The following is a 21,833-nucleotide window of genomic DNA, read 5'->3' as shown; positions in this document are numbered from 1 at the left end:
CACAGTAAGGCCTCACTTCTTCTGTTAAAGCTGAGAGGGACACAGTAAGGCCTCACTTCTTCTGTTAAAGCTCAGAGGGACACAGTAAGGCCTCACTTCTTCTGTTAAAGCTCAGAGGGACACAGTAAGGCCTCACTTCTTCTGTTAAAGCTCAGAGGGACACAGTAAGGCCTCACTTCTTCTGTTAAAGCTCAGAGGGACACAGTAAGGCCTCACTTCTTCTGTTAAAGCTCAGAGGGACACAGTAAAGCTCAGAGGGACACAGTAAGGCCTCACTTCTTCTGTTAAAGCTCAGAGGGACACAGTAAGGCCTCACTTCTTCTGTTAAAGCTCAGAGGGACACAGTAAGGCCTCACTTCTTCTGTTAAAGCTGAGAGGGACACAGTAAAGCTCAGCGGGACACAGTAAGGCCTCACTTCTTCTGTTAAAGCTCAGAGGGACACAGTAAGGCCTCACTTCTTCTGTTAAAGCTCAGAGGGACACAGTAAGGCCTCACTTCTTCTGTTAAAGCTCAGAGGGACACAGTAAGGCCTCACTTCTTCTGTTAAAGCTGAGAGGGACACAGTAAGGCCTCACTTCTTCTGTTAAAGCTCAGAGGGACACAGTAAGGCCTCACTTCTTCTGTTAAAGCTCAGAGGGACACAGTAAGGCCTCACTTCTTCTGTTAAAGCTCAGAGGGACACAGTAAGGCCTCACTTCTTCTGTTAAAGCTGAGAGGGACACAGTAAGGCCTCACTTCTTCTGTTAAAGCTGAGAGGGACACAGTAAGGCCTCACTTCTTCTGTTAAAGCTCAGAGGGACACAGTAAGGCCTCACTTCTTCTGTTAAAGCTCAGAGGGACACAGTAAGGCCTCACTTCTTCTGTTAAAGCTCAGAGGGACACAGTAAGGCCTCACTTCTTCTGTTAAAGCTCAGAGGGACACAGTAAAGCTCAGAGGGACACAGTAAGGCCTCACTTCTTCTGTTAAAGCTCAGAGGGACACAGTAAGGCCTCACTTCTTCTGTTAAAGCTGAGAGGGACACAGTAAGGCCTCACTTCTTCTGTTAAAGCTCAGAGGGACACAGTAAGGCCTCACTTCTTCTGTTAAAGCTCAGAGGGACACAGTAAGGCCTCACTTCTTCTGTTAAAGCTCAGAGGGACACAGTAAGGCCTCACTTCTTCTGTTAAAGCTGAGAGGGACACAGTAAGGCCTCACTTCTTCTGTTACAGCTCAGAGGGACACAGTAAGGCCTCTCATTTCTCAGGACTCACCTCCTGCCATGTGTGACATCACAGCTTCTTCTTCTTTCTCCCCTGAGTGGCTCCATGTGTGCTCAGACGAGCCGATAAGCCTCAGAATCCCTCCGTCTTCCTCTGGTTTTCATCTTCACGTTTCACCAAACTCATTTAAGACAGCAGCAACGTTACAGAGAGGACAAAGATTCCCGAGTGCCTTTAAAAACCAGCTGTAACGAGCTTGTGTTTGGCTGTTTTTTCACGTTACACACTGTAAATGATGACCTGGCTGCAGGATTTCTGTGTTGTGAAACAGTTTGACCTTTGACCCAGCAGCTGCTGCTCTGTGGAAACTTATTTCAGAAACGATTCAAACTATGAGCCAAACTGTTTACTGACTGACTTCATTTAAATTGTAAAAGTCAGAGATGTCTAACATAGGTGAGTTTCAGATCCAGTAACTTCCTGGGGAGGTCGTTCCCTGAAGCCTCCCGGCTCGCTGATGGGGAGACGCCGTCTCTGAGTGAGGAGACAGAACCTCTGGGGTCTTATTTACAGCCCTGAAATAAATCTAATGAACCACAAAGCTGAATATGTGGGCCGCTGCTTGACTTCATAAAAACTTCTGTAAAAGACATCAAGAGGAAAAATCATCACCTGCAGGAGCAGTTATTAATCCTCAAGCTTCTCATCTCGGCTGCGTTTCCCTGCCTTCATCCTTCACCCCCCCCAGCCAGGCCAAGGCACATTTTCCTGAAACAAGGGAATCCCAGGCCAGAGGAGCAGAGAGCGCCTCCGAATCATCACTCACTCATCAGAGAAGCTCCGGGGAGGAAGACACCAAAGACAGGGAACAAAGAGACTTTGTCTCAGCGTCTCTGGAATCCAGATCGAAAAGTCTGGAGTCCAACATAATGCTCATCTGACTTCAGGTGCCGGCTTTAACCAAAGATTAAATCACTGGTTGGTTAAGCTTAGATCAGCCCGACATGTCATCATCCACACCCCCAGAGTCAGCTCAGAACCAGAACCAAGGCAGGTTGGGTTACAGCTACAAGCTCCAAACAAGGCAGGTCGGGTGAGCCGAGTCATTTTTTATCATGTGACATGAAAGATCAAATCTCAAGTAAATACAGAGTCTGACGGGATCCAGTTCAGTCTGAAGGGATCCAGTCCGACGCCGTGGACCCAGAGAGGTCAGGAGCTCCCGGTCCGATGCTGTGGACCCAGAGAGGTCAGGAGCTCCCGGTCCAACCGCTGTGGACCCAGAGAGGTCAGGAGCTCCCGGTCCGATGCTGTGGACCCAGCGAGGTCAGGAGCTCCCGGTCCAACCGCTGTGGGCCCAGAGAGGTCAGGAGCTCCCGGTCCGATGCTGTGGACCCAGAGAGGTCAGGAGCTCCCGGTCCGATGCTGTGGACCCAGCGAGGTCAGGAGCTCCCGGTCCAACCGCTGTGGACCCAGCGAGGTCAGGAGCTCCCGGTCCAACCGCTGTGGGCCCAGAGAGGTCGGGAGCTCCCGGTCCCACCGCTGTGGACCCAGAGAGGTCAGGAGCTCCCGGTCCCACCGCTGTGGACCCAGAGAGGTCAGGAGCTCCCGGTCCGATGCTGTGGACCCAGAGAGGTCAGGAGCTCCCGGTCCGATGCTGTGGACCCAGAGAGGTCAGGAGCTCCCGGTCCGATGCTGTGGACCCAGCGAGGTCAGGAGCTCCCGGTCCAACCGCTGTGGGCCCAGAGAGGTCAGGAGCTCCCGGTCCAACCGCTGTGGACCCAGAGAGGTCAGGAGCTCCCGGTCCCACCGCTGTGGACCCAGAGAGGTCAGGAGCTCCCGGTCCGATGCTGTGGACCCAGAGAGGTCAGGAGCTCCCGGTCCGATGCTGTGGACCCAGCGAGGTCAGGAGCTCCCGGTCCAACCGCTGTGGGCCCAGAGAGGTCGGGAGCTCCCGGTCCAACCGCTGTGGGCCCAGAGAGGTCAGGAGCTCCCGGTCCGAGGCTGTGGACCCAGCGAGGTCAGGAGCTCCCGGTCCGATGCTGTGGACCCAGAGAGGTCAGGAGCTCCCGGTCCCGCCGCTGTGGACCCAGAGAGGTCAGGAGCTCCCGGTCCCACCACTGTGGACCCAGAGAGGTCAGGAGCTCCCGGTCCCACCGCTGTGGACCCAGAGAGGTCAGGAGCTCCCGGTCCCACCGCTGTGGACCCAGAGAGGTCAGGAGCTCCCGGTCCGATGCTGTGGACCCAGAGAGGTCAGGAGCTCCCGGTCCCACCGCTGTGGACCCAGAGAGGTCAGGAGCTCCCGGTCCCACCGCTGTGGACCCAGAGAGGTCAGGAGCTCCCGGTCCCACCGCTGTGGACCCAGAGAGGTCAGGAGCTCCTGGTCCCACCGCTGTGGACCCAGAGAGGTCAGGAGCTCCCGGTCCCACCGCTGTGGACCCAGAGAGGTCAGGAGCTCCCGGTCTGATGCTGTGGACCCAGAGAGGTCAGGAGCTCCCGGTCCCACCGCTGTGGACCCAGAGAGGTCAGGAGCTCCCGGTCCCACCGCTGTGGACCCAGAGAGGTCAGGAGCTCCCGGTCCGATGCTGTGGACCCAGAGAGGTCAGGAGCTCCCGGTCCCACCGCTGTGGACCCAGAGAGGTCAGGAGCTCCCGGTCCAACCGCTGTGGACCCAGCGAGGTCAGGAGCTCCCGGTCCCACCGCTGTGGACCCAGAGAGGTCAGGAGCTCCCGGTCCCACCGCTGTGGACCCAGAGAGGTCAGGAGCTCCCGGTCTGATGCTGTGGACCCAGAGTGGTCAGGAGCTCCCGGTCCCACCGCTGTGGACCCAGAGAGGTCAGGAGCTCCCGGTCCCACCGCTGTGGACCCAGCGAGGTCAGGAGCTCCCGGTCCCACCGCTGTGGACCCAGAGAGGTCAGGAGCTCCCGGTCCGATGCTGTGGACCCAGAGAGGTCAGGAGCTCCCGGTCCGATGCTGTGGACCCAGAGAGGTCAGGAGCTCCCGGTCCCACCGCTGTGGACCCAGCGAGGTCAGGAGCTCCCGGTCTGATGCTGTGGACCCAGAGAGGTCAGGAGCTCCCGGTCCCACCACTGTGGACCCAGCGAGGTCAGGAGCTCCCGGTCCCACCGCTGTGGACCCAGAGAGGTCAGGAGCTCCCGGTCCCACCGCTGTGGACCCAGAGAGGTCAGGAGCTCCCGGTCCCACCGCTGTGGACCCAGAGAGGTCAGGAGCTCCCGGTCCGATGCTGTGGGCCCAGAGAGGTCAGGAGCTCCCGGTCCGATGCTGTGGACCCAGCGAGGTCAGGAGCTCCCGGTCCAACCGCTGTGGACCCAGAGAGGTCAGGAGCTCCCGGTCCCACCGCTGTGGACCCAGAGAGGTCAGGAGCTCCCGGTCTGATGCTGTGGACCCAGAGAGGTCAGGAGCTCCCACCTGGGAGTGAAAACAGGTTGTTTTAATCATTTTGAAAGCTTTCACCCAGTTACTACGAGCAGGAAATGACCTCGGGGTATTACCCAGAATCCCTCTTTTGGCCTCAAAACGAGCTGTTCCAGGAAAAACGCAGTGCGGCCCAGCAGGTGAGTGTTTCCAGGTGACTCCCTGACGCAGCCGTCACCCTCAGAAACACGTTTTTTCGGTTTTAAAGCGAGTTCAGGAGAGCCAGTCAGCATCGGGTTTCAGAGTCCTTCGCCTCATGTGGAGTTAATGCTGTTCGAAGAGGCCCGGATCAGGTTTCAGGCCAGTTTGATTCATGAAGTGTTTTATGCTTCCTCTGCGGTTCTGCTCACTGGGCCCACCTCTAACTCGTGTTTTGGATGGAGCCGCTGGTTTATTCTTAATTCTACTGGCACAAGTTTTCAGTTTTGGGGGAAATTAATCACTTAACAGCATGCAGAGTTCTTTTTAAAGCGTTTGCACTGATTAACAGATTATTCTAATCAGCCATTAACACAGTGAGTTATTGTCAGAACATGGCAGGAAACCCAAAAAGGCTGATCATTACTGCTGAGGGCCAGTTGTTCTGCATCAGAGCCCAGTTCAGCAGACCCAGCTGGGCCATTAGCTGATAAAGTCGCACCCAAAGTTTATATGAAATGCTACGTTTTCCTTTTAATGAGGTCATTAACGGCCAAGTTATCCAAGGAAGACGTGAAACCATCGGATCCTCCTCAGAACTCAACACCAACAGAACCTTTACAAGACCTCAGGAACGGGAACATTTCAGAACACTTCAGTCAGCGCCGAGATGAACCCAAGTCTTCCTCGGCCGGACCTTTCATTCCACTCAAAGGCCTAAATGAAACCCTGAAGCTAAAGTTGTGCACGTGTAAAGATCCATTTGGACTTCAGCTGCTCTGTGAGACGTCTTCCCAGAGATAAACAGCAGCTGTATCAGCTTCCAGCTGTTTGATTTATGGCCTAAATACACAGAGCAGATCCCCCTGTTCAGCTTCTCTGATCTTTATCCTGATCAGAAGCTGTTAATAATAACTGACAGACGTGACTTTTATTCAGTTAAAAGTAAATCAAATGTGTCTCTGACAGGTTTCAACAGCTTAGCCTTAAAATCTCAGACAGAAACTCTGATGGATGGTTTCTTATTCGTGTCATTCAGTGACATATTGTGTAAAAAAACTCCTTCTTCCTGCTCCTGGGAGCAGATATCAGGGCGTCTGAGGTGTAAAACTCCTTCTTCCTGCTCCTGGGAGCAGATATCAGGGCGTCTGAGGTCACCAGCAGGTGTAAAACTCCTTCTTCCTGTTCCTGGAAGCAGATATCAGGGCGTCTGAGGTCACCAGCAGGTGTAAAACTCCTTCTTCCTGCTCCTGGGAGCAGATATCAGGGCGTCTGAGGTCACCAGCAGGTGTAAAACTCCTTCTTCCTGCTCCTGGGAGCAGATATCAGGGCGTCTGAGGTCACCAGCAGGTGTAAAACTCCTTCTTCCTGTTCCTGGGAGCAGATATCAGGGCGTCTGAGGTCACCAGCAGCTGTAAAACTCCTTCTTCCTGCTCCTGGGAGCAGATATCAGGGCGTCTGAGGTCACCAGCAGGTGTAAAACTCCTTCTTCCTGTTCCTGGGAGCAGATATCAGGGCGTCTGAGGTCACCAGCAGCTGTAAAACTCCTTCTTCCTGCTCCTGGGAGCAGATATCAGGGCGTCTGAGGTCACCAGCAGGTGTAAAACTCCTTCTTCCTGTTCCTGGGAGCAGATATCAGGGCGTCTGAGGTCACCAGCAGCTGTAAAACTCCTTCCTGCTCCTGGGAGCAGATATCAGGGCGTCTGAGGTCACCAGCAGCTGTAAAACTCCTTCCTGCTCCTGGGAGCAGATATCAGGGCGTCTGAGGTCACCAGCAGCTGTAAAACTCCTTCTTCCTGCTCCTGGGAGCAGATATCAGGGCGTCTGAGGTCACCAGCAGGTGTAAAACTCCTTCTTCCTGCTCCTGGGAGCAGATATCAGGGCGTCTGAGGTCACCAGCAGGTATAAAACTCCTTCTTCCTGCTCCTGGGAGCAGATATCAGGGCGTCTGAGGTCACCAGCAGGTGTAAAACTCCTTCTTCCTGCTCCTGGGAGCAGATATCAGGGCGTCTGAGGTCACCAGCAGGTGTAAAACTCCTTCTTCCTGCTCCTGGGAGCAGATATCAGGGCGTCTGAGGTCACCAGCAGGTATAAAACTCCTTCTTCCTGCTCCTGGGAGCAGATATCAGGGCGTCTGAGGTCACCACAAAGTGGTTCTGGTTTACGGTGTGTGCTGGACTCCACCAGGCTGCCCCTGGTCACCGGTCCTGTTTGTGCTTTTCATGGACAGGATCTGGTTTGGGTCACAGCTCTGCAGATGATGTGGTTCTATTGGCTTCTTCAGGCCTTCAGTTCACAGCTGAGTGTGAAGCAGCTGGGATGAAAGTCAGCTCTTCCAGATCTGAGCCCCTGGTTCTGAACCAGAGAACCCAACCTTCCTGTTAAACAGCATCAGTGTTGGAGAGGCTCTTAGAGACCAACCGGACGCACTGGGTCTCCTCATGTCACCAACCAGGATGGAGGCCTCCTCCTGCACGGGGGACAGGTCACGGTACGTCAGTCATTAGGAGCCCGAACCACAAATCAGGTTCAACATATCCAGGCTTCCTTCAGGTAATCTGCTTTAACTCAGCCCAACCAGCTGTAAGATGCTGCTCATCAACTCCGTCACTCAGTCAGGTGGAGCTGGCCTCAGCTGACCAATCACAGCGTAGAACTCTGCCAGAGCAGCCAACGATGGAGGAACAAAGGTGGATTTGATCATGTGATCCGTATCACTGCCATATCCTTAAAGCAGGAGCAGATCTGGTCCAGATGGATTCTTACAGGATGGAGAAAGCTTCGTTCTGAATGATCTGCAGCAAACTCAAACAGCTTCTTCTATCATCCAGCCTCTGAAACATGAGCCTGAACCATCAGCTGATGCAGTTTCTGATGCGCTGCACACTCATCTGATGAAGCAGAAAAAGGAAATGTTTCCACGCTGATGTGGATGAAGAAAGTCAGACGTTGCTTCCAAACCTTTTAAAGAAGAAGCTTCAGAGGAATCAGGCTCCAGAAACATTCACATCTCTGCTAAAGATGTGTGTTGTTGCTTCTCCTGAATATGAAGGATTCTCCATGTTGAACAGGCAAAGAGAGAAGAGTCTGAAGAAGATCCGAAACCCAACAAACTCTGTCAGGGTTTAACCGTCCGAGGGGAGCGATTAGAAACACTTCCACGCTCAGTTCAGAGGAAGAAGCCACAGGACTCTGGTGTGGACAGAGAAAACAGCAAAGACCACACTGAGGAAGTCTGTTAGCAGGGAGACTCCTGCAGTTATGGACCGATGTGCTAAAAACTCATTTCCTTTGAAGACAATAAAAGGAAACTAATCACTGACATTGAGTTCATCTGTAAGGATCATTATATATAAATAAAATTCACATTAATAACTTATTATAACACAACATCCAAATAACTATTTACATACCTACATTTCATCGGCGGAATATGAGTGGCTCCGGCTGGACCACAGTCCGCTACGGGAGGGGCTCCTCCCGCACTTCTTTTAGGGGGCGGGAGCCGCGATCCTATGGGAGGATGGACGGTGCCTTTCCTGTCTCCGGCCGGAGACAGGCTCCTATTCCACACCCTAACCCTATCACCCTATCACCCTAACCCTATCACCCTAACCCTATCACCCTATCACCCTAACCCTATCACCCTATCACCCTAACCCTATCACCCTATCACCCTAACCCTATCACCCTAACCCTATCACCCTAACCCTATCACCCTATCACCCTAACCCTATCACCCTATCACCCTAACCCTATCACCCTAACCCTATCACCCTATCCCCCTAACCCTATCACCCTATCACCCTAACCCTATCACCCTGACCCTATCACCCTAACCCTATCACCCTATCCCCCTAACCCTATCACCCTATCACCCTAACCCTATCACCCTATCACCCTAACCCTATCACCCTATCCCCCTAACCCTATCACCCTGACCCTATCCCCCTAACCCTATCACCCTATCCCCCTAACCCTATCACCCTATCACCCTATCCCCCTAACCCTATCACCCTATCACCCTAACCCTATCACCCTGACCCCTAACCCTATCACCCTATCACCCTAACCCTATCACCCTAACCCCTGACCCTATCACCCTAACCCTAACCCAGCTCCCACCAGGTGATGCTCAGATCTCTGTAATCCTGCCTTCAGCTGGTGGCTGATCTATAAAACCTTCAGGGTGTTACATTAAAGGCTGGAAGATTTGCAACGCTCCATGTTGTTTGGAGCAGATTAGGTTTCCCAGCTCTGAAGTTACTGGAGACATTTCCTGCTTTCCAGCAGGTCCGAGGGTCTGTTTTATGAACAACCAGCATGTGTTTCTGTGCAGCTACAATAACTCCATGTGGAGGAGGGGATTTCCAAACTTCATGTTTTAAATCCCTCTCAGCCTCTGTCAGCGAACAGATGGTTCCTCTCACATTTTGTGCTAAAAAACGTTAGATCACGTTTTTCTGGGGACCAAACTGAGAACAGAACAGCTTCTATCAGCTCAGATTTGAGACGAGACGGACATTTAAAGCACTTTTGTGTAAAAGAGATGAAGCTAAATGAGATGAAAGTATCTCTTCAAACCGATAAACTCTCAGTTAAACTCTCAGCCAGTAAAAAGTGACTAAAACGCAAAGAAAGGAAGGAAGAGTTTCAGAGAATAAACCGGCCGCAGAACAAAATAATGGCAACAACATCCAAATCCATCATGGAGGACAAGACGTGGAAAACAGCAGCAACACAGTGAACCCGAGACGTGGAAAACAGCAGCAACACAGTGAACCCGAGACGTGGAAAACAGCAGCAACACAGTGAACCCGAGACGTGGAAAACAGCAGCAACACAGTGAACCCGAGACGTGGAAAACAGCAGCAACACAGTGAACCCGAGACGTGGAAAACAGCAGCAACACAGTGAACCCGAGACGTGGAAAACAGCAGCAACACAGTGAACCCGAGACGTGGAAAACAGCAGCAACACAGTGAACCCGAGACCTGGAAAACAGCAGCAACACAGTGAACCCGAGACGTGGAAAACAGCAGCAACACAGTGAACCCGAGACGTGGAAAACAGCAGCAACACAGTGAACCCGAGACGTGGAAAACAGCAGCAACACAGTGAACCCGAGACGTGGAAAACAGCAGCAACACAGTGAACCCGAGACGTGGAAAACAGCAGCAACACAGTGAACCCGAGGCGTGGAAAACAGCAGCAACACAGTGAACCCGAGACGTGGAAAACAGCAGCAACACAGTGAACCCGAGACGTGGAAAACAGCAGCAACACAGTGAACCCGAGACCTGGAAAACAGCAACACAGTGAACCCGAGACGTGGAAAACAGCAGCAACACAGTGAACCCGAGACGTGGAAAACAGCAGCAACACAGTGAACCCGAGACGTGGAAAACAGCAGCAACACAGTGAACCCGAGACCTGGAAAACAGCAACACAGTGAACCCGAGACGTGGAAAACAGCAGCAACACAGTGAACCCGAGACGTGGAAAACAGCAGCAACACAGTGAACCCGAGGCGTGGAAAACAGCAGCAACACAGTGAACCCGAGGCGTGGAAAACAGCAGCAACACAGTGAACCCGAGACGTGGAAAACAGCAACACAGTGAACCCGAGACGTGGAAAACAGCAGCAACACAGTGAACCCGAGACGTGGAAAACAGCAGCAACACAGTGAACCCGAGACGTGGAAAACAGCAGCAACACAGTGAACCCGAGACGTGGAAAACAGCAGCAACACAGTGAACCCGAGACGTGGAAAACAGCAGCAACACAGTGAACCCGAGACGTGGAAAACAGCAGCAACACAGTGAACCCGAGACAAATAAAACGAACAAACAGCAAAACCAGGGAAAAGGCCAAAGCTGTGGAGGAATCTGCACGAAAGGATGAAAACAGACGAGAACGAAACTGCAACTCAAGTAACATGACGACAACCTGAAGGTCACCAACCTGAAGGTCACCAACCTGAAGGTCACCAACCTGAAGGTCACCAACCTGGAGGTCACCAACCTGGAGGTCACCAACCTGAAGGTCATCAACCTGAAGGTCACCAACCTGAAGGTCACCAACCTGAAGGTCACCAACCTGAAGGTCACCAACCTGAAGGTCATCAACCTGAAGGTCACCAACCTGAAGGTCATCAACCTGAAGGTCACCAACCTGAAGGTCATCAACCTGGAGGTCACCAACCTGGAGGTCACCAACCTGAAGGTCACCAACCTGAAGGTCACCAACCTGAAGGTCATCAACCTGGAGGTCACCAACCTGGAGGTCACCAACCTGAAGGTCATCAACCTGAAGGTCACCAACCTGAAGGTCACCAACCTGAAGGTCACCAACCTGAAGGTCATCAACCTGAAGGTCACCAACCTGAAGGTCACCAACCTGAAGGTCACCAACCTGAAGGTCACCAACCTGAAGGTCACCAACCTGAAGGTCATCAACCTGAAGGTCACCAACCTGAAGGTCATCAACCTGAAGGTCACCAACCTGAAGGTCACCAACCTGAAGGTCACCAACCTGGAGGTCACCAACCTGGAGGTCACCAACCTGAAGGTCATCAACCTGAAGGTCACCAACCTGAAGGTCACCAACCTGAAGGTCACCAACCTGAAGGTCACCAACCTGAAGGTCATCAACCTGAAGGTCACCAACCTGAAGGTCACCAACCTGAAGGTCACCAACCTGAAGGTCACCAACCTGAAGGTCACCAACCTGAAGGTCATCAACCTGAAGGTCACCAACCTGAAGGTCATCAACCTGAAGGTCACCAACCTGAAGGTCACCAACCTGAAGGTCATCAACCTGAAGGTCACCAACCTGAAGGTCATCAACCTGAAGGTCATCAACCTGAAGGTCACCAACCTGAAGGTCACCAACCTGAAGGTCACCAACCTGAAGGTCACCAACCTGAAGGTCATCAACCTGAAGGTCACCAACCTGAAGGTCATCAACCTGAAGGTCACCAACCTGAAGGTCATCAACCTGAAGGTCATCAACCTGAAGGTCACCAACCTGAAGGTCACCAACCTGAAGGTCATCAACCTGAAGGTCATCAACCTGAAGGTCACCAACCTGAAGGTCACCGACCTGAAGGTCACCAACCTGAAGGAGCCACAGAGAAAATGACAGAAAACAATAAGTAAATGACACAGAAGTGGAAAAATGGTTACAAAGACAACATGGCAGAAGCAGAAGCTCAAAACGACGAATCAGAACTCAGCAGCGAGGCTCAAACAAAAGAAAAGCTGGTATCTGGGGGCCTCTGGCGGGGTATCTGGGGGCGGGGCTCTTTGGGTATGGAGGCTGCTGGGTTGGCGGCCCCTCGGTTTCAATCGCTCACTATTATAAAATATTGAAGAGCCAGAGGGGCGAGGGGGGGGGGGGGGGGTATTGCCTCTCCCTGCTGCTTAATGTCTTGACTCCAGGGACACTGGGGCAGGCCCACTGGGGCTGTCTGGGGCTGCTGGCCCCTCAGGTATTGGGCGGGGCCTCTGCCGGGGGCCTGGCGGGTTGTAGCTTTTTCTCTCTGGGTTAGGCTCGGTTAAGGTGCCATGGTCCTGCACACATTCATTCACATTCGTTAGCCCAGCAGCTCTCTAAGCAGTTATCCTGAGGTTTCAGCTCATATATCCACGGTTGTGTTGCATGTGATCGCTGCTGCTTCTGCTCGTTTCTTCTCTGCTTTCAGGTGCTCCTGGAGGCTGGATTCCCCTCAGAGGCCCCACCTTTCTACAGGTGTAGCAGCTGGTTGTCTGCATGGTTTTTCATAGTTTTCTTTCTTCTTTGCTCTTCCTCTTTCGGCTCCATTTCATGTTGAATCCTGGCCATAAAGCTCATCACAGCGAAGCGCGACGGCCAACATTTCCCACCTTTTAAGTGTGACACGGTTTCTGCTGACTGCATCTCTGCAGAAGCAGCAGTCGTCTTGTGACAAAGTGTGGCAGTCCGGTTCCCTGCCGGCTGAGGGCATTACCTCCCCAGCAGTTGGCCCCACTCCTCATTACCGGAGCAGTCTGAACCCCAGTGGGAGCGCCGCCATGTTACGTAACTGAGGCTGGAATTACAGCAGCGCTGGCTCCACGAAGCGTTCGACCACATCTCCTGCTTTGTTTCCTCTCCCCTCCTCAGAGTCAACAGCTTTTTCCCTCCCAGCTGAAACAGAGCACCGGTTGCTGTGGTGACGGCCTTCGGTTTCAGGGCTGGAAAATGATGTAATCCGTCACGTCGCTGCTGGTGTTTAAGGCCGTGATACTGGTGGCTTGTGGGTAATATGAGGATGGATGATCTGCAGCGCTCCTGAAAGGTCGACGTCTGTCACCTTCCAACCAGACCTCAGTCACAGTTTCCCAGTTGGACGCCGTCTCCGTCCCCGACTGCCAGCTCAAACCAGTCCGATGGAATCTGAACCAAAGTAGGACCTTATGAGGTCATGCACAGCTGGCCGAACGGTTGAAGTGAAGCGGTTCACTTTCTTTCTCCTGCAGCGCTGATTAATGGCAGATTTAAAGGTCTGGAACAAAACAACAAACTATTTATTGGTGCCATACAGTCAGTTAATGGATTAAAAACCTGTACATGCACAACGATATTCTAACCTCACTTTGAATCAGGTCATATTCACAGTAACCCCATAATTAAAATGAAGATAAGTGGAGTACGGAGACGTGGACACACCTCCACAACCCCTGAAGCTAAATGATACCCCTGCAGTAATAATAGATATAAACCAGCTGAAGTGCAGCAGAGAGGAAGGTAGGAACCTTCAGAGGTCTTCATCAGTGGGTTGGGCTGCTGTTTCTGTTGCTTAGCAACAACTCAGCTGATGATGTCACACACAGCGTCAGCAGGTAACTCAGGTGAACTCTCAGCAGACAACATGGACAGAAACTCACAGCCAGCTGTTCAACATCTGGGCTGCAGAGACGCTCTGCCTGATATTCCTGCTGTGTCCTCATCAGGGCTCTGAGCTCTTCCATTTTATCCACCAGAGATCTCACATTTCCCCTGATGATCAAGGGAAGAAATGGTTTAAACAGAGGGAAGCTAGCAGAGAACAGAGGGAAGCTAGCAGAGAACAGAGGGAAGCTAGCAGAGAACAGAGGGAAGCTAGCAGAGAACAGAGGGAAGCTAGCAGAGAACAGAGGGAAGCTAGCAGAGAACAGAGGGAAGCTAGCAGAGAACAGAGGGAAGCTAGCAGAGAACAGAGGGAAGCTAGCAGAGAACAGAGGGAAGCTAGCAGAGAACAGAAGGAAGCTAGCAGAGAACAGAGGGAAGCTAGCAGAGAACAGAGGGAAGCTAGCAGAGAACAGAGGGAAGCTAGCAGAGAACAGAGGGAAGCTAGCAGAGAACAGAGGGAAGCTAGCAGAGAACAGAAGGAAGCTAGCAGAGAACAGAGGGAAGCTAGCAGAGAACAGAAGGATGCTAGCAGAGAACAGAGGGAAGCTAGCAGGGAACAGAAGGAAGCTAGCAGAGAACAGAGGGAAGCTAGCAGAGAACAGAAGGAAGCTAGCAGAGAACAGAAGGAAGCTAGCAGAGAACAGAGGGAAGCTAGCAGAGAACAGAAGGAAGCTAGCAGAGAACAGAAGGACGCTAGCAGAGAACAGAGGGAAGCTAGCAGAGAACAGAAGGAAGCTAGCAGAGAACAGAGGGAAGCTAGCAGAGAACAGAAGGAAGCTAGCAGAGAACAGAAGGAAGCTAGCAGAGAACAGAGGGAAGCTAGCAGAGAACAGAAGGAAGCTAGCAGAGAACAGAAGGACGCTAGCAGAGAACAGAGGGAAGCTAGCAGAGAACAGAAGAAAGCTAGCAGAGAACAGAGGGAAGCTAGCAGAGAACAGAGGGAAGCTAGCAGAGAACAGAGGGAAGCTAGCAGAGAACAGAAGGAAGCTAGCAGAAGGAAGCTAGCAGAGAACAGAGGGAAGCTAGCAGAGAACAGAAGGAAGCTAGCAGAGAACAGAAGGAAGCTAGCAGAGAACAGAGGGAAGCTAGCAGAGAACAGAAGGAAGCTAGCAGAGAACAGAGGGAAGCTAGCAGAGAACAGAAGGACGCTAGCAGAGAACAGAAGGAAGCTAGGTCGTTTTTGTGATTGCCACATTTTTCTCTTGCAGCTCCAACAAAACCACACAGAGATAGTAAATAATTACAAACATTAAAACTTGCAGTAGCAGCTAATTTCCTTTCCAGCTCTGAAGTTTCACACTGAGCATTAATCAGGCTCAGCTTCCTATAACCAGCAGTGTGACCCTCTGCCAGCAGAGCATTCACATCAAACACTCTCACCTGCTCAGGTGCGTCCCAGGCAGCTCCTCTGAACAGGAAGTGAGTGTCAGCCTGGAGGGGGCGGAGCTCTACAGATGCAGCACCTGCAGAAAATCCAGCTAAACCAACAGGTTCCAGATGTTTCAGGACCTGGACGGTCAGGATTTCTCCTCCTGCTCAGGATGAGTAAACAAGTTAGAAATCACCACAGGGAGCTTTCTAAATCTTTAAAGATAATCAGCTGATAGATAGAATTAAAATGTTTCTCTGTGTGAAATCTGCTCTGACTCATGCACGTTCTGATCCGGTGTTAACAGCAGCCGTTCACTCTGATGCTGTCTGTGGAACATTATCAGGGCTCCCTTTGCTCACACCGTCCTCCAATCCTTACTTTTACAGTGACAGCCGCTGTCAAAGCTGGGACTTTCCCACTTATACTCGTGGAAAAGAGAAGAATCGCAGCTGCTGCCCATTAGAAACAACCTTTGACTTGTTCTTCTGAGGATTTTCTTCCAAATATGTTTTTAAATGTTGAGCTGTTTCTGTTGGCATGTTCCATCTGTTAATCCCTTCTTTCCCCACCATGTTGTCAGATCTGTCAGTTTAGTCCCCGAAAACTCGGCTTTTAGCCCCTGAAACTCGGCTTTTAGTCCCCGAAAACTCGGCTTTTAGCCCCTGAAACTCTGCTTTTAGTACCTGAAAACTCTGCCTTTAGTCCCCGAAAAATCGGCTTTTAGCCCCTGAAACTCGGCTTTTAGTCCCTGAAACTCTGCCTTTAGTCCCCGAAAACTCTCCTTTTAGCCCCTGAAACTCGGCTTTTAGTCCCCGAAAACTCGGCTTTTAGTCCCCGGAAACTCGGCTTTTAGTCCCCGGAAACTCGGCTTTTAGCCCCCGAAAACTCGGCTTTTAGCCCCCGAAAACTCGGCTTTTAGTCCCCGAAACTCGGCTTTTAGTCCCCGAAACTCTGCTTTTAGCCCCTGAAACTCTGCTTTTAGCCCCTGAAACTCGGCTTTTAGCCCCTGAAACTCGGCTTTTAGCCCCTGAAACTCGGCTTTTAGTCCCTGAAACTCGGCTTTTAGCCCCTGAAACTCTCCTTTTAGTCCCTGAAACTCTCCTTTTAGTCCCTGAAACTCTGCTTTTAGCCCCTGAAACTCTCCTTTTAGCCCCTGAAACTCTGCTTTTAGCCCCTGAAACTCTGCTTTTAACCCCTGAAACTCTCCTTTTAGCCCCTGAAACTCTGCTTTTAGCCCCTGAAACTCTGCTTTTAGCCCCTGAAACTCTGCTTTTAGCCCCTGAAACTCTGCTTTTAGTCCCTGAAACTCTGCTTTTAGCCCCTGAAACTCTGCTTTTAGTCCCTGAAACTCTGCTTTTAGCCCCTGAAACTCTGCTTTTAGTCCCTGAAACTCTCCTTTTAGCCCCTGTAAACTCTCCTTTTAGCCCCTGAAAACTCTCCTTTTAGCCCCTGAAACTCTCCTTTTAGCCCCTGAAAACTCTGCTGTGGCATGTTCTGTGTGTTCTCCTGTAAACTCTGCTTTTAGCCCCTGAAACTCTGCTTTTAACCCCTGAAACTCTGCTTTTAGTCCCTGAAAACTCTGCTGTGGCATGTTCTGTGTGTTCTCCTGTAAACTCTGCTTGCTGCTTGTTTCTTAGATGAATAAATCCCACAGTTGAGCTCGTTCTGACAACAGAAACGGACCTTGATGGCTAAAGTCAGCTTGGTCACCTGCATGCAGCTTCTGCTGCAGCTGTAACAGGCTGTTTAATGCTGGGTGGTGCACGGGCCTAATGGCTCTAATTGGCTCTAATTGGCTCTAATTGGCTGCACCTGTGAAGCTGTGAATGAAGCCTGCCTGCTGTGACTTTTATCTTTACACAAACTTCAGATGTTTTGCTTGTTTTAATGTTAAAAAAGACCTTTTAAAAGAGGTTAAAAGGTCCAGTAAAGACCTGAGCCTTCATTCGGTTACTGTCAGTTTCCTTCACCTGAAGAGCTTTTTATTGTCAATATATTTCCTCTCTTTTCTGCTCCTGGTATAGAGGCAGCAATAGTTTGACCTTATTATCTTGTGTTGGTACATCTCAGACTGATCAGTTTCCATATATTTGAGTTATTTCCTGCTTTTCCCACATTAATGCTGCTCAGAGCTGGTTTCTGCATGCAGCCTTCGTCTGATTCTTTCCTCTCTGTTGTTGGCAGAAAGCGGGCCGCTGTGGCTGGTTCGGTTCCCGTCACTGGACCATTTCTTTCTGGATCTTTCTGGTTTCTGGTCTGGCAGCGGTGTGATTTCACTTCCTGTTCCCTTTGATATAAATCGAATTAAAGCCGTCAGACAGGCTCTTCAGGCACAGATATGATCACAGTGTGAATATTCAGGAGGAGGAGCTCAAATGAGACGAGTCTTTGTTAAAAAAAGGAACCAAAACTTCTTTATTGTTGAAATCAATACAAAAACAGAGATGGAGAAAAACAGCAATACATTCTATTCTTCCTTCCCACACAAAGCTCTCCTGCTTTCTAACGATGGGCTCATCAGGCTGCAGCTGAAAGGTAAAGACAGAAAAACTCTACTTTTAACCACCTGAACGCCTGCTTCCTTTTGACAGCCGAGCTCCCATAATGCACTGGGAGGATTCAGCAACATTATATTCAGATGTTCAACATGAGAAGGACCAGGTGAATTTCTCCTACTTTGGAAGTGGATCATCGGGGAAACGGGGTGAAACTTTTGGTGTGGACCAAAGTCTCTTTTTAAAACTTTTCAGGCTCGCTGGACTTGGAGGGGAACCGCCCTGAGTCTGCTTTTACTGTGGCCACAGCAGCATTACATCGTTCCTGTTAAAAACCAAACTTCTGCTTCTCTTTAAAGCATACCTACTCTTCTCTGATTGGCCAGCTTCTGGAGGCCTATCCTGGCACAGAACTTGGTGATTTTAAGCTTTGTTATGTCTGTAATAGATGAGAAGCTACTGAAGCCTCATGGTGGCTTAGTGGAAGAAGAGCTTTTAGCTTCATCTCATCATTAGAAACTCCAGCCAGAATCAATATGAGCATCAGACAGTTTAACCACATCTGTAGAAGAAGAACATCAGGAAAAACTTAACAGATCTCCTTTAACAAATAACTCAGCCAAATGTCATCTGAAGACAGTTCAAAGCCGTCCAGTTCAAGCCAATTAAACATTAAAATCCTAAATAAAGCCATATTTATTTTTAATAAGTTGCTAAAGAAACCAACAGATTGAACAGAAACTTGTCTTTGATTCAATCTCCCGTCGTGTCTGAGGGTTGATTTTTCACTTTGCTTTCAATCGAGTTTGGGTTGGGTTACTCAGAAAAATAAAAAGTAGGCGCTATGCTCCATGTTTTTAATGCAGTTAGTTCACTTTAAGGTGGAACGTTACAGCACTGATTTAGCCATCCCATCTATTTTTTAGTAAAACATAAAGACAATTATTGCTTATAAGCAGAAGTTTTATGTATGCTAGCCATTGTTAGCTTCCGTCTTTTGGATACCAGCAGTTAGCTGTAGCCATGTTCTTGCAATAATCACTTCCATTTTTCTTTTATGATGGTTAATCAAATCAGGGATCAATATGAATTATTAGGATAAAATCATACAACTTTTGGGTATAATTTCTGACTGAAAGTTCTCTGAGATTCAGACCACAGATCAGGGCTAGTTAGCTCGATGCCTCTTGTTCCCACAGATAGTGAGTTAAGCCATTCATGGCATGGCCAGTTAGTTAAACAATTACATGAGTAGTTCGTTACCATTTATTTTATTCGACCATTTATTCTACCATTTATTTTATGTTAGCATGTCAGACATGTGGCTGGTGTTAGCAGTTAGCAGCTAGCCATGGAAACAACTAGCTGTAGTTTAACCCTTTGAGTACACAACCATCCCTCATTCAGTTGAACATGAGACTGCGGTTCAGTCTTTTAGACTATTTTAGGCTGTAAAATATAAAAAGAGGCTGTTTGAATGCAGGTTTTGAGACAGAAATGTTTGAAGCCACTTAGCAAGACAGCTAGCAACAGACAGCAAGATGAGGGGCTAAATCATTCATTTTCACATCCGCACCAAACTACTTGGTAATAGATCTGAAAAAGTACAGTTTAGAACCGTTCTTTTTTAGAAAAGAAAGTGTTTTTGGAAGCGGCTGAGTGGGCTGCTACGCCCCCTACTGGCAGGAGTTATAATCACATGACAAAATGGTCACGAAACTGATTAATGTAAAAACAAACCTCAATAAAAGAGAAATCCACTTTTATGGTCTTCAAAATTACATTTCGTATATGTTTCTAACCATTTTAAAGTGTTCTCAATGCAGCCTGTCTGATGCACGAGTGCAGCGCACGAGGGTCATGGGTCGCACCTTCAGGCTTTCACTGTTAATTAGCCTTTTAAAGGCTACTGCATGGCTAAACCAAGCATTATACTCTACGAAGGAATCCTGCTTTAGCAGGAAGAAGAAGATGAGGGCGTTATAGTACAGTTTAAAGAAAAATAAGCCATGATGAGAGAAATGCACTGAAAAAACACATTCCCTCCATATACATACAGATACATTTCTGCTGTGCAAACTGCAAGTGAAGAGAGCTCCCAGCGAAGTTTTGTGTGTCGACATGTGACCGCCCAGAGCTCAGGCATCACACCTAAAACATAGTTTAAAGCACCAAGACTCAGGCCTGAATGATACATATTCAAATATCAGAATAAAGCTGCAACAGCTGATCTTAGATCAGCCGAGATCGACACATGAGAAGCAATTTTATGCTTTCAGGTCCTCCAAGAATTACATAACAATCCATATTCATCACCTTTACTTATGAGTCAAAACAAGCGGATTAATCAATAATAAAGTTATTTATACCTGTAAAACAGCCTGAGTGTGATCTTGTCACCGAATCAAACTACAATATTTTACATTTTGGACATTTCCAGAGCAGATGAGTTAAGTTCTTCAGTTATTTTCAGCCTTTTTATTTAGCATGAGGCAGATAAACTGTGATATCCAGCAATTATATCATATATGGTGTAAGATCTATATTCTCCACACAGTTAAAGAGAAATGTTGCTCGTTGCAAAGACCGTATGAACATGAAGAAGGATGGTTTCCTCTGAAACCTTCCACTGGACTGACCGTTTTTACACAGAAAACAGAGAAAATCACACTCCCAGAAACTCCGGTGACTTCTCGCTTGTAGCCTTTGTGAAGAAATGTAATCAGACCTTTTGATAAATAACATCTCACAAGTTATGAAAATAGTAATCCAGGGAGCCAGCTTCCCATCACTTTAACACAAAATAAAATATAAGGACCAAACGGATCTTCCTGCTCTAACGGGACTCTAACCTTGTTGCTTGATAAATAGTAAAGACGCGGCATGTTTGCTATACCTTAAAGAATGCTCTATCCTTACACTTCCCTGACGAGTATGTCCTGTACATGTTTTTACAGCACTGGGTGGTCCAGCTGATTTTAAGCACCCCTGCAGCAGCCGCCGTCCCAGCCGAGGCGACCAGTGCCTTCACGTGTTTCTTAGGTCCACCGTGGGGTCAGGTTTGTCTACCATTTTCCAGGGATGGGCGTTCCACACTCGTACCAGGAGACGTAGCTGACGTGGGAACCTCCTCCTATCTGTCCGAAGAAGACGGGCTCCTGACGCAGAGCTCTGTAGAAACCTGGAGCAGAAAGAGGAAAAGATGAAGTGGAGTCTAAGCAGTCAGTGCTCCTCTTTAACTGCTGAAAGAAAAGTGAAAGCAGCTTCTCCAGGTTTGGTTCTAACTGAGGACAGAAAGCAAAGCTGTTCCTGAAGGTTCAGAGCAGAAGATCTGAGATAAAACCGTCTAAAGCTTTAAAAACTGTATCCAGGTCCTTTAATCCTGGAAACATTCTCCAGGTGACGGTCGGCTGACTTCATAACTCACTGAAGTTCAGCTCTGAGACATAATAACACCCAGATTTCTGCCTGGTTTGTGGTTTTTAGCATCACAGAATGAAGCTGAGCTCAGATTTTCAACACCTGACAATGATCACTATTTTATCTTGGCTGAAGGAAACTCTGGATCATCCAGCTGGTTATTTGTTCGAGGCTCTTAATGAGTGCTTGTGAGGGATTATAATCCCCAGGTGATGTGCTGACGTAGATCCATGGAAACACGTTTTGTTGCAGTGCATAATCTGAGCCAGTGGGAACATGTGGAATATAGGAGGCCCCAGAGTCGAACCCTGAGGAACTCCACGTGCCATTCTTGTCCAGTTGGATGTGTGATTACCTGTAGAAACAAAGTATATTCTGGACTATAGAGCCCTACTGAATATAACCCTCTAAATCCCTTTTGTTCTGGTGTCGGCTGCACCGGATTATAAGCCGTGGGCGTCCACATTGTACTGAGACATTTACACAGAAAGATGTTTCACTGTTTCAAACTGTTAATTAAAATGTACGGAAACATAAACAAATACATGCTGCAAACAGTTTTTCTTCAAACAGTGCCTGTAACACCAGGAAGAGTCTAAAAAAAACGCACTAAAACCATCAAAGTCATCTTCTGACCGATTTACAGCAATTTAGTGTAAGTGTGTTTGATTTATCGTAGAATTTCATTGGACCGCTGTGAACTATTCGTTCATTTTATTGGTCAAAATGTTATTGGCAGCATGAAAAAAAGGAAAATCCGCCGCAGTATAAACAAAGCCTGGGAAAAAGAAGCAGCTTATAGTCAGGAATTTATGATTCTTTGTGTCTTTTAAACATGATTGAAACCAGTTTAATGCTG

At 49.3% G+C, this 21,833-nt stretch overlaps 1 protein-coding gene across 9 annotated transcripts in view; it reads right to left on the bottom strand.

Moving 5' to 3' along the window:
• Positions 1-20,017: 20,017 nt before the first annotated feature.
• Positions 20,018-21,833, bottom strand: part of LOC140289440 (target of Nesh-SH3-like) — a 36,684-nt gene continuing 34,868 nt past the window's right edge. For all 9 annotated transcript variants that reach the window (XM_072379265.1, XM_072379267.1, XM_072379268.1 and 6 more), the window contains one exon: positions 20,018-20,735. In XM_072379265.1, coding sequence (XP_072235366.1) covers positions 20,620-20,735 — 116 coding nt within the window. In that variant the 3' untranslated portion in view covers positions 20,018-20,619. The remainder of the gene's footprint in view (positions 20,736-21,833) is intronic.

Source organism: Leuresthes tenuis, unplaced genomic scaffold, assembly GCF_036924035.1.
Source record: "Leuresthes tenuis unplaced genomic scaffold, fLeuTen1.0.hap1 SCAF_1, whole genome shotgun sequence".
Classification (NCBI taxonomy): Eukaryota; Metazoa; Chordata; class Actinopteri; order Atheriniformes; family Atherinopsidae; genus Leuresthes; species Leuresthes tenuis.
This window is presented reverse-complemented; position numbering and strand designations above follow the sequence as displayed.